An 18641-nucleotide genomic window follows, 5' to 3' on the forward strand; every position below is an offset into this window, starting at 1 on the left:
AGAAAAGGTGAAAGAGCTTTGCAATCATTAGCTTCTTTAACTCAGGTACAAATATTATCCCCAGTTTACAGATAAAGATGCTTAAAAGAGAGGATAAGGATATAAATTTTGCTGTTGTTGTTGTGTCCAACTCTTTGTGACCCTATGGACTGTAGTACACCAGGCTCCTCTGTCCTCCACTATCTGCTGGAGTTTGCTCAAATTCATGTCCATTGAGTTGGTGATGCTATCTAACCATCTCATCCTCTGCCACCCTCTTCTCCTCTTGCCCTCAATCTTTCCCATCGTCAGGGTCTTTTCCAATGAGTCAGCTCTTCACATCCAGTGGCCAAAGTATTGGAACTCAACAACAGTCCTTCCAGTGAATATTTGGGATTGATTTCCTTCAGGAATTATGGGCTTCCTGGGTGGCTCAGTGGTAAAAAATCCACCTGCCAATGCAGGAGATGCAGGTTTGATCCCTGCATTGCAAAGCTCCCCTGGAGAAAGAAATGGCAACCTACTTCAGTATTCTTGCCTGGGAAATCTCATGGACAAGAGCCTGGAGGGCTACAATTCACCAGGTTGCAAAAATTTGAACACGACTTATCAGCTAAATAACAAGAATTTATAGCTACAAGACACTATATCAAAAAAACAAACAAAATGCACATTATTTTCAGGCATATATGGAATATTCTCTAGGACAGACCACATATTAGTACACAAAACAAGCCTCAACAAACTAAGAGGATAGAAATTATTTAAAGCATCTTTTCTGATCACAATGGCATGAAACTAGAAATTATCCATAGAAAGAAAACAAGCAAAAAACCACAATTACATTGTGACCAAACACTTGATACTAAAAAAAGAATGAGTCAATGAGGAAATAAAATAGGAAATAAAAAGTAACTCTAGGCAAATAATGAAAACATAACTATCAACATCTATGGGATATAGCAAAAGCAGTTCCAAGAAGAAAATTCATAATGACACAAGCCTTACTCAAAAGATAAGAAAAATCTCAAGCAACCTGTCTACCACCTAAATGAATTAGAAAAAGAACAAATAAAAATTAAGTCAGCTGAAGAAAGGAAATAAAAAACAGAGAGGGAATAAATAAAATTAAGATAAAAAAACAAAAGAAAAATAAATAAATCCAAAAGCTGTATTTTTAAAAGGATAAACAAAATCAACAAACCTCCTTTAGACAGGCTCATCAAGAAGAAAAGAGACACAACTAAATAAACAAAATAATAAAGATGAGAAATAACAACTGATGCCACAGAAATACAGAAAATCATAAGACGACTATGAGCAGTTGTTCAGTTTCTCAGTAGTGTCTGACTGCAACCCCATTGACTGTAGCATACTAGGCTTCCCTGTCCTTCATTATTTCCCAGAGTTTGCTAAAACTCATGCTCATTGAGTCTATGATGCCATCCAACCATCTTATCCTCTGTCACTCTCTTCTCCTGCCTTCAGTCATTTCCAGCATCAGGTCTTTTCCAATAAGTCAGCTCTTTGCATCTGGCAGCCAAAGTATTGGGAGCCTGAGCTTCAGCATCAGTCCTGCCAACACATTCAGGACTCATTTCCTTTAGAATTGACTGGTTTGATCTCCTTGCAGTCCAAAAGACTCTCAAGAGTCTTCTCCAGCACCACAATTTGAAAGCATCAATTTTTCTGTATCAGCCTTCTTGATGGTCCAGTTCTCACATCCGTACATGATTACTGGAAAAACCACAGCTTTACCTATACGGACCTTTGTTAGCAAAGTGATGTCCCCTCTTCTTAATATGCTATGTTTGTCATAGGTTTTCTTCCAAGGAGCAAGAATTTTTTTTTAAATTTCATGGCTGCAGTCACCATCCACCGTGATTCTGGAGCCCAGAAAATAAAGTCTTGTCACTGTTTCCATTGTTTCCCCATCGATTTGCCATGAAGTGATGGGACCAGATACCATGATCTTCGTTTTTTGAATGTTGAGTTTTAAGCCAGCTTTTTCACTCTCCTCTTTCACTTTCATCAACAGGCTCTTTAGTTTCTCTTCGCTTTCGGTCATTAGGATGGTGTCATGTGCATATATGAAGTTAATGATATTTCTCCTGGCAATCTTGATTCCAGCTTGTGCTTCATTCAGCCCAGCATTTTGCATGGTATACTCCGCATATAAGTAAAATAAACAGGGTGACAATATACAGCCTTGACATTCTCCTTTCCCAATTTGGAACCAGTCTGTTATTACATGTCCAGTTCTAACTGTTGCTTCTTGACCTGCACACGGGTTCTCAGGAGGCATGTAAAGTGTATGCCAACAAAACGGACAACCCAGAAGAAACAGACAAGTTCCTAGAAACATACAGCCTGCCAAAACTGAATCAAGAAGAAACAGATAATTTGAACAGATCAATTATTAGAATTGGAACAGAACCTGTAATTTAAAAAAACTCCCTGCAAACAGAAGTCCTAGACAGAATAGCTTCGCAGGGAAATACTACCAAACATACAAAGAACTTATACCTATCATTCTCAAACTCTCCCAAAAACCTAAAGAGAACAGAATATCCCCAAATTCATTCTATGAGGTCTCAATCACCTGATACCAAAACCAGACAAAAACATTACCAAAAAAGAAAATTACAGTGCCAACAGTTCTGATGAATATAGATGCAAAAATCCTCAACAAAATATTAGCAAACAAAACCTAACAACACATAAAAAGGATCATGCACCACGATCAAGTTTTATTCATTCCAGGGTCACAATGATGGTTCCACTTACGCCCATCGATCAAAGTGATACAGCATATCAAGAAAACAAAAGACAAAAACCATGTGATCATTGCAACAGACGTAAAGCATTTGACAAAATTCAACATTCATTCATTATAAACACTCTCAGCAACATGGATATAGAGGGAACATTTCTCAACATAATAAAGGCCATGCATGCGTGCTCAGTCTCTTCAGTCATGTCAGATGCTATGCAACTTCAGGGACTGGAACCTCCTGGGCTCCTTTGTCCTTGGGATTCTCCAGGCAAGAATACTGGAGTGGGTTGTTGTACCCTCCTCCAGGGGATACTTCCAACCCAGGGATCGAACCCATGTCGGTGGGTTCTTTAACACTAGTGCCACCTGGGAAGCTCCACACAACAAATCCACAGGCGACATAATATTCAATGGTGATAAGATGAAAGTCTTCCTGCTAAATTCTGAACAAGACAAGGATGCTCACTCTTACCAATTCTATTCAACGTAATATTGGAATTCCTAGCCAGAGCATTTGTAGAAGGAAAATAAAATGTATCCAAATTGGAAAATAGGAACAAAGACTGTTACTACTTGTAGATAACATGATTTTATATATAGGCAACCCAAAAGGCTCCACCAAAAATATTAGAAATAATAAATGAATACAGTGAAATTGTAGGCCTTAAAATCAATACAGAAGAATCTGTTGTGTTTATATATACTAAAAATTAATTAGCATACAGAGAAATTAAGAAAATAATCTCATTTAAAATCATACCAAAGAAATAATATACATAAAAATAAATTTGACCAGAAACACGAAAGCTGTACACTGAAAACTGTAAGACATTAATGAAAGAAACTGAAGAAGACACAAAGAAATGGAAAAGTATTATATGCTTATAGATTGGGAGAATTAATGTTAAAATGCCCCTATTACCTAAGACAATCTACAGATTCAAAGCAATCCCTATCAAAATATCTGTGACATTTTTCACAGAACTAGAAAAAAAATCCTAAAATTTATATGGAATCACAAAAGACCTCAAATAAGCAAAGCAATCCTGAGGAAAAAAACATAGCCAGCACCATTACACTTTCTCATTTTAAAACATACTACACAGCTACAGTAATTCAAACAGTAGAGTGCTGGCATAAAACAAGACACACAGATCAATGGAAAAAAATGATAGTCCAGAAATAAACCCACACATATATGGATAATTAATTTATAATAAAGGAGCAAGTAACATCCAATAGAAAATGAAAAGTCTATTTGATAAGTTTTGGGAAAATTGACCCACCATATGTGAAAGAGTGAAGCTGGACCACTACCTTAAACCACACACAAAAATCAACTCAAAATGGATTAAAAACTTGAATGTAAGACCTGAACCATAAAAATCCTAGAAGGAAACATAGGCAATAAACTCTTTGACATTTCTCTTAATATTTTTCTCCTCAGGCAAAGAAAACAAAATCAAATATAAACAAATGGGATTACATCACACTAAAAAGCTTCTGCACAGGAAAGGAAACCATGAACTAATTAAAAAAAAAAAAAACAGATAACCCTATATGCGAGACAGAATAAGAGACACAGATGCATGGAACAATTTTATGGACTCTGAGGGAGAAGGTGAGGGTGGGACGTTCTGGGAGAATAGCATTGAAACATGTATATTATCATATGTGAAACAGAACACCATTCCATGTTCGATGCATGAGACAAGGGCTCAGGGCCGGGGCAATGGGATGATCCAGAAGGATGGGATGGGGAGGGAGGTGGGTGGGGGGTCCAGGAAGGGGAACACATGTAAACCCATGGCTGATTCATGTCAATGTATGGCAAAAACTATTACAATATTGTAAAGTAATTAGCCCCCAACTAAAATAAATAAATTTATAAAAAAAAAAAAACAAAAAAACAAAACAGCTTACTGAATGGGAGAAGATATCTGTAAATCTTATATCTGATAAGAGGTGAAGATGCAAAATATATAAAGAACTCATGCAACTCAACAACACAAAAACAAACAGCTCAGTTAAAAAATGGGCAGAAGAGCTGAATAGACTTTTTTCCACTGAAGACATGCAAATGGCCAACAGACACATAAAAAGACACATGAAAAGATGTTCAACATCACTAATTATTACAGAAATGCAAATCAAAGCCACAGTGATATTATCTGACACCTGTCAGAATGGCTATTATGAAAAAAAGGTAGAAATAACAAGTATTGGAGAGGACAGGAAGAAAAGGATTGAAATACAATGTGGTACACATGAAACTTATGTAATATTATAAACCGATGTTATCTCAATAAAGTGTTACAAATTTTAAAAATCGATTCTCATGCAACAGGAATTTTCAAAATACTTACCTCCAATAGGTTTGCATTCTTTCTTTCAATTACAGATCTCAAAAGGTTTTGGCTCATATCTATGACGTTCTCAACATACGGTAAGCATTGTAACTGATAATCAAAACTCATAACATTGAAAATACCAATGCGCTTCTCAATGGCCATATTAACAATTTGTCGAAGGTAGTTTCTGAATTTAGACAGTATACTTTTAAACTGTGTTGACGTTAATTCTTCCATAGATGATATTTTGGTACCTATGATTTTGGCCTTCTCTACCATAGTACAATATTTCCTAAACTTGCAGCTGTAAATATTAACTTGGCCCATTGAACTTCCAATAATAGTCAGGAAACTTGCAATCTATAAATAAAAATGTTAAAAAGTTAATCAGGATTTTATTTTTAAAATGGTAGTCGTATGGTCTAACAATCTAATAGTTTGGTTAAAACATTTAAAATGGTTTTATGTTAAGTTCATTTTGTTAAGAATGTTTGTTAAGTATCTAAATATATAGGAAACATAAGACTTTAAGAAATTTAGATAGCTTTTTATATTTCGCTTTTATGTAAAGCCTTAGTAGGCTATTTAACTTTATAATTAGCATGTTATTTTGAGCCATGTAGTAGAGACATCAGTCATTTATTCCTTTGCTTGTCACCTTGTTGTAGTATATATGTTTCACACATAGCCCTAGAAAAGATGAGTTCTAAATATTATGGGACCTTACCCAATTCTTAAAAATAGCCATTTGGATAGGATAGAATCTTGACCCAAGCTAAGAAAGTTGGTTGTTTTGTGAATTTGAACAAAAAAATGCCATGTTAGATAGTAATGGGAAAAGCCGGGGCCATCATTAGCAAGACAGTATTATGAGGGAACTATAAAAGAGAAAGATTTTTTTCATAGTGGCGGTTTGAAAAAATATACAGAGGCAAACAAAGAGGAAAGATCATGAGGGAGACAAATAGAGAGATAAGCTGGGAGTGATTTTCCAATTGCCATTAATTATGATACTCTAATTTTTCAATAAATCCTTTTAATCTAAAAATTTCAGTGCATTTCTGTTCCTTAAGCCAAATATTCCTTCCTTAAGATAAACTATTTTTAAACTTACTTTATCTTGGTAGGCAGGATCCATTTCAAAAAGGACCTGACAATCTGGCCATCTGGTTTGAGTCTTATAGTCTATTACACTTTTCTTCTTATTAGGTAAATCCATAATTAAAGCCGACTCAGTAAAGATAGATAGGCGGGGATCTTGGCAAAGAGGAATAATTTTGGCTAAAATATATGATTCAAAGTTTAGTACATTCAGAAATTCCATTGAAAGCAATGCTTTAAAATTATCAAGGACATCTAGAACTACTGAAAACTGAGGCAGATTTACTGTGAAGGCTATCTAGTATTCTATACTGATAAATGGAATTGAAAGGCAGGTATAAAAATTTGGAATTAATATTATAGAAACAAATAATCACTCATAGGTACTGGGTGGTGTGGTCAAGGTATGATTAAAAACTCAGAAGAAATCATTAAGTTAACAAATACTTAAAGTGTATCTGTTATGTGAAGAGCATTATATCATTATGAGGATACAGAAATTAGAAGACACTATCACTACTGTCCTTGAGTTCATAATCAAGCTGAACAAATTGGATGTTTAAGGCAAAAAACCCTTCAAAGTACACTGCATACGCTATCCAAAAGTCAGCTCAAGATAAATGACATATCTAAATATAAAACACAAATCTATAAATCTTCTAGGAGAAAATATAGGAAAAATATGTGTGACCTTAAGTTAAGCAAAGAATTTTTAAGAGACAAAATCAAAAGCATAATCCATAAAACAAAAAAACTGACAAACTGTATCTTATCAAAATTAAAAAGTTTAGCTCTGTGAGAATCAATGAAAAGATAGTTGTCTTTTTGCTTTTTTTTACGGTTTCTTTTGCTGTGCAAAAGCTCTTATGTTTAATTAGATCCCATTTGCTTGTTTTTATTTTTATTAGTCTAGGAAGTATGTCAAAAAAGATCTTGCTGTAATTTATATCAAAGAGTGTTCTGCCTATGTTTTCCTCTAAGAGTTTCATAGTGTGCAGCTTTACATTTAATAAACAAAATGAAAACACAAAACACAGATTGGGAGAAAATATTTGCAAATGAAGCAACTGACAAGGGATTAATCACCAAAGCATACAAACAACTCATGTCGTTCAATATAAAAACAATCAAACACTCCAATCAAAAAATGAGTGGAAATGGACATTTCTTCAAAGAAGACATACAAATGGCTAATAAACACTTGAGAAGATGCTCAACATCATTAATTATTAGAGAAACACAAATTGAAACTACAATGAGGTATCACCTCACATCAGTCACAATGGCCATCATCAAAAATATCTACAAATGATAAATGCTGGAGAGGATGTGGAGAAAAGGAAACCCTCCTACTGTATGGGTGGAGTATAAATGGATACAGCCACTATGGAGAATAGTATAGAAGTTTCTCAAGGAACTAAAAACAGAACTACCCTATGATCCAGTAATCTCACACCTGAACATATACCTGTAGAAAAACCATAGTTCAAAAAGATACATGCAATTCATGCTCTGTGACAATCTAGAGGGGTGGAATAGGGTGGGAGATGGGAGAGAGGATCAAAAGGGAGGGGACATACTTATACTTACGGCTGATTCATGTTGATATATGGCATAAACCAACACAACATTGTAAAGCAATTATCCTCCAATTATACATAAATTAAAAAAAGATAGAGGCACCCCAAAGTTCATTGCAGTGCTAGTTATAATAGCCAGAACATGGAAGCAAACTAAATATCCATTAACAGAAGAATGGATAAAGATGTGGTATATACATGCAATGGAATAATACTCAGTCATAAAAAGGAACAAAATAGTGTCATTTGCAGAGATGTGGGTAGATCTAGAGACTGCCATAGAGTGAAGTAAGTCAGAAAGAGAAAAATATTGCATAAAACTGCTTATATGTGGAATCTAGAAAAATGGTACAGATTAACTTATTTGCAAGCATAGAGACATAGACATAGAGAACAAACTTATAAATATTAAGCAGGGAAGGAGGTGGGACGAACTGGCAGATTGGGATTGACATATATAATGACTATGTATAAGACAGATAACTAATGAGAAACTCCTGCATAGCATACAGAACTCTATTCAGTGCTTTGTGGGGACCGAAATGAGAAGGAAATACAAAAAAGACAAGATGTATGTATACATATAACTGATTCACTTTGTGGTATAGCAAAAAATAACACACATTGTAAAGCAACTATATTTCAATAAAAATTTTTAAAAAATAAAAACAGAATGAAAAGTTAAGGCATAGACAGGAAGAAAATTTTGCAACTGTTGTATCTGATAAAATACTTGTATCCAGAGTACATATTAAGACCTCTAACAACCTAACAGTAAATAAACACCCCAACATAAAATAAGCAAAGATCTAAAAAGATATACAAGCATACATATATTTTAAGCGTTTGAAAAAACAAACATCACGAGTCATTACAAATGAACTGTATAACCACACTGAAGAGGATGGGAAAGAGTTGATTTAAGTTACTTTGGAAAACAGTGCTTTTATTGTAGACTATAAGCTTAGACACTAAAAGGACCCTACACAAACACTGTACTTATTTGATACGTTTGTTTCTTTAAGAGGTAGCTGCTGTTTAGTCACTAATTTGTGTTTAACTCTTTTGCAGCTCCATAGACTGTAGCCGACCAGGCTCCTCTGTCCATGAGATTTCCCAAGCAAGAATACTGGAGTGGGTTTCCATTTACTTCTCCAGGGGATGTTCCTAACCCAGGGATCAAACCTGCATCTCTTGCATTGGCAGGCAGATTCATTACCACTGAGTCACCTGGGAAGCCCTCTTAAAGACATAAGGGAAAGCAATTCTGAAAATAAAATACAGGTATAACAAATAAGTAACTATATTACTGATTATGTGAGCCACATTTCTCACCAACAGAGAAAAAAGTTACATATTAGGAAAAGTAGAAGGCGAGACTGAACCCTGAAGGTGCTGGACTGGGATCTGATATATCAGTTAAGAACTCATGTGCTGTGTCCTTAGTTGCTTAGTCCTATCCAACTCTTGCAACCTCATAGACTGTAGCCTGCCAGGCTCCTTTGTCCATGGGATTCTCCAGGCAAGAATACTGGAGTGGTTGTCATTTCCTTCTCCAGGGGATCTTCCTGAGCCAGGAATCGAACCCAGGTCTCCTGCATTACAGGCAGACTCTTTACTGACTCAGCTACGAGGGAAGCCCCAAGAACTCATAGTTTAAAACAAAACAAACAAAAAATAGATATAGAAATACAGATGCACATGTTATGCATGAGCTAGTATATACACATATATTTTCTAGATCTTTTCACCATGGCATCTAAGAGCAATAACAGTGCTATTGTAATAAGCACATCTATAGTCTAGCTCCCTTGATTCCTAAAATTCATTCTCCTATGAAAGGAACCAACCATTGTTCCTTGAAAAAGTGGTTGATTTAAGGGCAGAGGCAAAGAAAATACAAGATGAGCATGAAGCATGATGTAGTGATAGAAGCAAAACAAGTGGCCACAACAAAAAGATGTCAATGGACTAAATGCTTTAATCAAAAGACTGAGAATGACAGACTGGATAATAACACAAGAACCTGAAATATGCAGCCTACAAGAGACTCACTTCAGGGCAAAAGATGCACAGACAAACAAAAAGTGAGAGCATGGAAAAAGAAACTTACATGGAACAACTGACTGGTTCAAAATTGGGAAAGGAGGATGTCAAGGCAGCATATTGTCACTCTGCTCATTTTAACTTCTATGGAGAGTACATAATATGGAAGGCCAGGCTGGATGAATCACAAGCTGGAATCAAGATTTCCAAGAGAAATATCACAACTTCAGATATGCAGATGATATCACTTTAAAGGCAGAAAGTGAAGAGGAACTAAAGAGCCTCTTGATGAGGATGAAAGAGGAGAGTGAAAAAGCTGGCTTAAAACTCAACATTCAGAAAACTAAGATCATGGCATCTGGTCCCATCACTTCATGCAAACAGATGGGGAAAAAGTAGAAACAGTGACAGATTTTATTTTCTTGGGCTCCAAAATCACTGAGGATGGCAACTGCAGCCACAAAATTAATAGATGCTTGATCCTTGGGAGAAAAGCTATGATAAACCTAGACAGTGTGTTAAAAGCAGAGACATCACTTAGCTGACAAAGGTCCATATAGCCAAAGTTATGGTTTTTCCAGTAGTCATGTATGGATGTGAGAGTTGGACCATCAAGAAGGCTGAGTGCTGAAGAACTGATGCTTTCGAATTGTGGTGCTAGAGAAGACTCTTGAGAGTCCCTTGGACCGCAAAGAGATCAAACTAGTCAGTCCTGAAGGAAATTAACCTTGAATATTCATTGGAAGGACTGATACTGAAGTTGAAGCTCCAATACTTTGGCCACCTGATGTGAAGAGCTGACTCACTGGAAAAGACCCTGATGCTAGGAAAGACTGAGGGCAAGAGAAGAAGGGGATGATGGAAGATGAAATGGTTGGATGGCATCACCAACACAATGGATGTGAGTTTGAGCAAACTCTGGGAGATAGTGAAAGACAGGGAAGCCTGGCGTGCTGCAGTCAAATAGTCAGACATGACTTAGCAACTGAACAATAGAAGGCGACATCCAAAAAACATTAACACACATTCTTTTCAAGTGTGCCTAGTATGTTCTCTAGGGTAGAACATAATCTAGATTGGAAAATGAGCCCCCAAACATTTAAGAGAATAGAAATTAATTCAATCAACTTTTCTGACCACAATATGAAACTAGGAATCAACTAAAAAAGAAAAATGGGAAAAAACCAAACAGTTTACTAAACATGCTACTAAAAACCCAATGAGTCAACAATGAAATCAAAGAAGAATCAGAAAATAATACCAGATATGCAACTTAAAAACATAACATTACAACTTCTACGGGATGCAAAAACAGCAGTTATAAGATGGAGCTCATAGCAATCCAGATCTTCCTCAAAAAAACAAAAAGAACAAAAAACTCTTAAATAAATAACCTACCTACCACCTAAAAGACTTAGGAAAAGAACAAACAAAACCCAAAGTCAACAGCAGGAAGGAAATAATTAAGATCAGAGGAAATAAATAAAATATAAACAAAAATATAATAAAAAATATCAATAAAATGTAGAGGTGATTTTTAAAAGATAAACAAAATCAACAAACATCTGGCCAGGCTCACCAAGAAGAAAGGACACAAATAAAATAAAAAATGAAATATGAGAAGTAACAACCAGTATCACCAAAACACAAAAAATTATGAAAGAATACTATGAAAAGTTATATGCAAACAAAATGTTAAACCTAGAAGAAATGGGAAAGTTTCTAGAAACATATAGCCTGCCAATTATGAATTTAGAAGGAATACATAATTTGAACAAACCATCAGTAGAAGTGAAAAAAAATCTGTAATTAGAAAAACTACTTGCAAACAAAAGTTTAAGACTGAATGGCTTCACTGGGGAATTCTACCAAACATACAAAGAACTTATGATTGTCAATCTATTCTAAAAAACTGAAAAGAAGGCAACATTCTCAAATTTATTCCAGAGGTTCCTCATCACCCTGACACAAAAACCAAAGACACCACAATAAAAGACAATTAAAGGCTGATAGCTTTGATGAATACAGATGCAAAACTCCTCAGCAAAATATTAGCATAAATCCTCAAAAAAATCCCAATACATAAAAAGGATCATACATCATGACCAAGTTGGATTCATTATGAGATCACAAAGATGGTTTAACACACACAAAGCAATCAATGCTATACACATTAACAAAAGGAAAGACAAAAACACATGATCATTTCAAAAGATTCAGAAAAATCATTTACAAAATTCAATATCCATTCATGAAAAAAACTCTCACCAAAGTGGGTAAAGAGGGAACAAATCGCAGCACAATCAGTTCAGTTCAGTTGCTCAGTCCTGTCTGACTCTTTGCGACACCATGGCCTATCCATTACCAACTCCCAGAGTTTACTCAAACTCATGTCCATTGAGTCGGTGATGCCATCCAACCAGCTCATCCTCTGTCATCCCTTTCTCCCCCTGCCTTCAATCTTTCCCAGCATCAGGGTCTTTTCCAATCAGTCAGTTCTTCACATCAGGTGGCCAAAGTATTGTTTCAGCTTCAGCATCAGTCCTTCTAATGAATATTCAGGACTGATTTCCTTTAGGATGGACTGGTTGGATCTCCTTGCTCCTCTCAAGAGTCTTCTCCAACACCACAGTTCAAAAGCATCAATTCTTTGGCACTCAGCTTTCTTTATAGTCCAACTCTCACAACCATACATGACTACTGCACAAACCGACTCTATGGACCTTTGCTGGCAAAGTAACGTCTCTTCTTTTTAATATGCTGTCTAGGTTAGTCATAACTTTTCTTCCAAGGAGCAAGTATCTTTTACTTTCATGGCTGCAGCAACCATCTGCAGTGATTTTTGAACCCCCCAAAATAAAGTCTCTCACTGTTTCCACTGTTTCCCTATCTATTTGCCATGAAGTGATGGGACCAGATGCCATGATCTTAGTTTTCTGAATGTTGAGTTTTAAGCCAACTTTTTCACTCTCCTCTTTCACTTTCATCAAGAGGCTCTTTAGTTTTTTGCTTTCTGCCATAAGGGTGGTGTCATCTCATCACAATAAAGGCCATTTATGACAAACAGCAAAAATCACTCACAACAGTGAAAATCTGAAAGCTTTCCCACTAAATTCAGAAACAAGACAAGAATGCCTCCTCTCAATCCTTTGATTCAACATAGTATTGAAAGTCTTAGCCACAGCAATCAGAGAAGAAAAAGGAAAAAAGTATACAAATTTGAAGGGAAGAGGTAAAATTGTCACTATTTACAAATGATATAATACTCCATAAAGATAAATTTAAAAATCTCCACACAAAAACTATTAGAATAAATGAATTCAACAAAATACAATATTAAAACACAGAAACCTGTTGCATTTTCTTACACTAATAATGAAAATTTAGAAAGGGAAAGTAAAAAGAAAACAAAATCCTATGTAAAATCACATCCAAAAAATATCTGGGAAAAAAATTTAATAAAGGAAATGAAAGACCTATAAGCTGAAAACTATTAATAAAAATGTAAGGTGAAAACAATATTTCCAACTGTTATGCTCTGACATAGAAGACATGCCTTATTTAAGTTTCATAAAATTCTGTAGTACATTATCGAAAAAATCACAACTTTGGGCTATTTACCTAATTCCCAACAGTTAGGCACTCAATGGCCATATGTATAATTCAGTTCAGTTCAGTCACTCAGTCGTGTCTGACTCTTTGTGACCCCATGAATCGCAGCACGCCAAGCCTTCCTGTCCATCACCAACTCCCGGAGTCTAACCAAACCCATGTCCATCGAGTCGGTGATGCCATCCAACCATCTCATCCTCTGTCGTCCCCTTCTCCTCCTGCCCCCAATCCTTCCCAGCATTAGGGTCTTTTCCAATGAGTCAAATCTTCACATGAGGTGGCCAAAGTATTGGAGTTTCAGCTTCAACATCAGTCCTTCCAATGAACACCCAGGACTGATCTCCTTTAAGATGGATTGGTTGGATCTTCTTGCAGTCCAAGGGACTCTCAAGAGTCTTCTCCAATACCACAGTTCAAAAGCATCAATTCTGCGGCACTCAGCTTTCTTCACCGTCCAACTCTCACATCCATACATGACCACTGGAAAAACCATAGCCTTGACTAGACGGACCTTTGTTGGCAAAGTAATGTCTCTGCTTTTTAATATGCTATCTAGGTTGGTCATAACCTTCCTTTCAAGGAGTAAGCGTCTTTTAATTTCATGGCTGCAATCACCATCAGTAGTGATTGTGGAGCCCCCAAAAATAAAGTCTGACACTGTTTCCACTGTTTCCCCATCTATTTCCCATCAAGTGATGGGACCAGATGTCATGATCTTAGTTTTCTGAATGTTGAGCTTTAAGCCAACTTTTTCACTCTCCTCTTTCACCTTCATCAAGAGGCTCTTTAGTTCTTTTTCGCTTTCTGCCATAAGGGTGGGGTCATCTGCATATCTGAGGTTACTGATATTTCTCCTGGCCATCTTGATTCCAGCTTGTGTTTCTTCCAGCCCAGCGTTTCTCATGATGTACTCTGCATATAAGTTAAATAAGCAGGGTGATGATATACAGCCTTGATGTACTCCTTTTCCTATTTGGAACCAGTTTGTTGTTCCATGCCCAGTTCTAACTTTTGCTTCCTGACCTGCATAAAGGTTTCTCAAGAGACAGGTCAGATGGCCTGGTATTCAATCTCTTTAAGAATTTTCCATAATTTATTGTGATCCACACAGTCAAAGGCTTTGGCATAGTCAATAAAGCAGAAATAGATGTTTTTCTGGAACTCTCTTGCTTTTTCGATGATCCAGAGGATGTTGGCAATTTGATCTCTGGTTCCTCTGCCTTTTCTAAAACCAGCTTGAACATCTGGAAGTTCACGGTTCACGTATTGCTGAAGCCTGGCTTGGAGAATTTTGAGCATTACTTTACTAGCATGTGAGATGAGTGCAATTGTGTGGTAGCTTGAGCATTCTTTGGCATTGCCTTTCTTTGGGATTGGAATGAAAACTGACCTTTTCCAGTCCTGTGGCCACTGCTGAGTTTTCCAATTTGCTGGCATATTGAGTGCAGCACTTTCACAGCATCATCTTTGAGGATTTGAAATAGCTCAACTGGAATTCCATCACCTCCACTAGCTTCGTTCGTAGTGATGCTTTCTAAGGCCCACTTGACTTCAAATTCCAGGATGTCTGGCTCTAGGAGAGTGATCACACCATCGTGATTATCTCGGTCATGAAGATCTTTTTTGTACAGTTCTTTTGTGTATTCTTGCCATCTTGTCTTAGTATCTTCTGCTTCTGTTAGGTCCATACCATTTCTGTCCTTTATCGAGCCCATCTTTGCATGAAATCTTCCCTTGGTATCTCTAATTTTCTTGAAGAGATCTCTAGTCTTTCCCAATCTGTTGTTTTCCTCTATTTCTTTGCATTGATCGCTAAGGAAGGCTTTCTTATCTCTCCTTGCTATTCTTTGGAACTCTGCATTCAAATGGGAATATCTTTCCTTTCCTCCTTTGCCTTTCGCTTCTCTTCTTTTCACAGCTATTTGTAAGGCCTCCTCAGATAGCCATTTTGCTCTTTTGCATTTCTTTTCCACGGGGATGGTCTTGATCCCTGTCTCCTGTACAATGTCACAAACCTCTGTCCATAGTTCATCAAGCACTCTATCAGATCTAGTCCCTTAAATCTATTTGTCACTTCACTTTGTGTATAATTCACACATCCTCAAATAATTTGAAGTTCACATTGATTGATTCCAAAGAGTGTGAGTTTATAATTTTCTAATATAATATAATGTCTGCACATTCCTGGGATGTTGCCAAAGAAAGACAGTGAATCTAACTAAACTTTAAAAAATACTTACTTATGCATTTTTCAATAGCAGCCACCATATTTTGAATTTGTATTGAAAACTCCAATCTGTTAGGAGTTATAAAGAGATTTGTAGGGAATTCTAAAAGTCTAAGAGAAAATAATAAAAGCATATATAAGAATACAGTAACATAAAACACAATTACTTTTAATTTGAAAAATATCTAGTACTTACTCATCATTCATGTAATTTTTCTCAAACTCAGTTTCGAAGTCTAGTTCTATCAGAATCCATCAAAAGAAACAGAATAAAAATTGATTTTTATATAAAAACTGATATTTATGTCAGCTAATTAACAAGGTTATATTGTCAGTACTTCCTAAAACCCTAAGAATAAACTGGAAATGTTACTTTAAAGACTGAATTCTAGCAGTACACCCCATCCCCAGATTCTGATTAAGAAGAGCTGAGAAGAAATTCAAGAGTCTTTAACATTTATAAAAATCATAGACTATTAACTGATAATATATAACTACTAAAATTTTCTTCCATGTGTTATTTTAATTTATCCTTTAACATTTATAAAAATCATAGACTATTAATTGATAATACATAAATTACTAAAATTTTCTCTCACGTGTTATTTTCCAGTTGCTGAGATATTTCCTCTCACTTTTAACAGTGTCATTCACTTTACCTGAAAGAACTTCATAGCTGTAACTCATTCTTTTTGATTTCTTCATTGGAAGCAGTTCTTCACTTGATTGTTTAATGAAAACACTGACTTCATTTTCTGATGTATCTTCATATATTGCAGATTTTTCAGAGTACTTGTCAGACTCATGTAAGTTCTCTTCAGAATTTTCTGAAGAATCACTCTCAGCAGGAGTTCTCAACTGTAGGTTTACTTCAAATATTGGCACACATATTTTTCTCAGATTTGTATCCACTTTAATACTGTTCAAAATCTAATTTAACAGATATGTTAGAGTGCTAGTTATAATATGTAAATAAAATAAGCATTCTTTTATATACAACAATATAAAAATATTTTAAATGAAAACTAATAACTTTGGCATAAATGAATAACATTCTAATGGTATATAATTGATTTGCATTTAAAAAATAATGTAAAATAAGTGACACATTATAATGCAGTAGTTTTCCAGTTGATGCCATAGTGGGTACATATTAATCGTTTAAGAGCTTCCTAAAAATATAATTTGTTAGGCCCTATCCTAAGAATTTAAAAGGTAGGGGCAAGGTCCAGGAATCTAAAACATCTAAAAGCTGAACAGGTGATTCTCCCATGTATTCTGATTTAAGAACAACAAATCAGATAAAGGAAACAATCTCATTTACACTACATCAAAAATAAAAAACCCACAGGGAACTACATTCAATATCGTGCAATCACCTATATTGGAAATAATCTGTAAAAATATGTATACACATAACTGAATCACTTTTCTCTATACCCAAAATCGATACAATATTGTATATCAACCACCCTTCAATTTAAAAACTTCCTTTTGTCCAAGAACATCCAAACATTCTGATAAGAATTTCAGTGTAGCTGAATCCCCTTAAATGTGTTTACAGTTGGCTAAATTTCAAATCTACAAATAAAAGGCCTTTGTATTAAAAATAATAATAATACAAAATATAAAACTATACAATAAAGCTACAATAATCAAAAGAGTACGACAATGGCACAAAATAAGAAATACAGATCAATGGAAAAACCCACACACTTATGGTCAGTTGATCCATAACAAAGGTGGCAAGAATTTACAATGCAGAAAAGACAGTCTCTTCAATAAGCAGTGTTGCAAAAACTGTATTAGAACATTCTCTAACACCATACAAAAAAAAAACCTCAAAACAGATCAAGTCCTAAATTAAAGTCAGACACTATAAAACTCTTAGAGGAAAACACAGGCAGAACACTCTGACACAAATCACAGAAATACTTTATCTACATCCTAGAGGAATGAAAATGAAACCAAGAACAGAGAAATGGGTCCTAATTAAACTTAAAAGCTTTTGCATAGCAAAGGAAATCATAAACAAAATGAAAAGACAGCCCACAAAACAGGAGAAAATATTTTTAAATGAAGTGACTTGCAAGAGATTAATTTCTAAAATACAAATAGTTCATACAGCTCAATATCAAAAAAACAAACAACCCAGTCAAAAAATGGGCAGGAGACCTAAACAGACATTTCTCCAAAGAAGACATATAGATGGCCCAAAAGCACATGAAAAGGTGCTCAACCTCACTAATTATCAGGGAAATGCAAATCAAAACTACAGTGAGGTATCACCTTTCATGGTGAGAAAGCCCATCATCAAAAAATCTACAAACAGTAAATGCTAGAAAGAGTGTGGAGAAAAGGGAAACCCCCCTACACCATTGGCAGGAATGTAAATTGGTACAACAGGGGGCGCATTGGCAAAGAATGAGCTTGCCAATGCAGGAGATGCAAGAGATGTGGGTTGGATCCCTGGTTTGGGAAGACCCCCTGGAAAAGGGAATGGTAACCTGCTGCAGTGTTCTTGCCTGGAAAATTCCATGGACAGAGGAGCCTTATGGGTTACAGTTCATGGGGTCGCAAGGAGTCAGACATGACTGAGCAACTGAGCACATACACATGACCCCTGTGGAGGAACAGTATGATGGCTCCTTAAAAAACTAAAAATAGAATTACCATGACCTAGCAATCGCACTCCTGGGCATATCTCTCCAGAAGATATAATCTGAAAGGATATATGCACCCTAAAGTTCACTGTAGCACTATTTACGATACCAAGATATGGAAGGAACCTAATATCCAATGGCAAAGGAATGGATAAAGAAGGTGCAGCGCTTATATATAATGGAATATTACTCAGCCATAAAAAGAACAAAATAGAGGTTATCATACTATGTGAAATAAGTGAGATAAAGACAAATTCACTCATGTGAAATTAGATTTTTTAAAATGATATAAATGGATCTATTTAT

General features: G+C 35.6%; 1 protein-coding gene across 1 annotated transcript in view; it reads right to left on the bottom strand.

Moving 5' to 3' along the window:
• The window catches only part of DNAH14 (dynein axonemal heavy chain 14), a 377211-nt gene that overhangs the window by 268080 nt on the left and 90490 nt on the right, over window positions 1-18641 (bottom strand). The window contains exons 13-17 of the mRNA XM_081491559.1: window positions 16332-16602; window positions 15869-15914; window positions 15686-15783; window positions 6221-6387; window positions 5122-5466 (exon numbers count right to left, since the gene is read on the bottom strand). Of these exons, the coding sequence (XP_081347685.1) occupies window positions 5122-5466; window positions 6221-6387; window positions 15686-15783; window positions 15869-15914; window positions 16332-16602 (927 nt within the window). The remainder of the gene's footprint in view (window positions 1-5121; window positions 5467-6220; window positions 6388-15685; window positions 15784-15868; window positions 15915-16331; window positions 16603-18641) is intronic.

Source organism: Giraffa tippelskirchi, chromosome 5 (assembly GCF_054371585.1).
Source record: "Giraffa tippelskirchi isolate mGirTip1 chromosome 5, T2T-mGirTip1v1.2.pri, whole genome shotgun sequence".
In the NCBI taxonomy this organism is placed as follows: domain Eukaryota; kingdom Metazoa; phylum Chordata; class Mammalia; order Artiodactyla; family Giraffidae; genus Giraffa; species Giraffa tippelskirchi.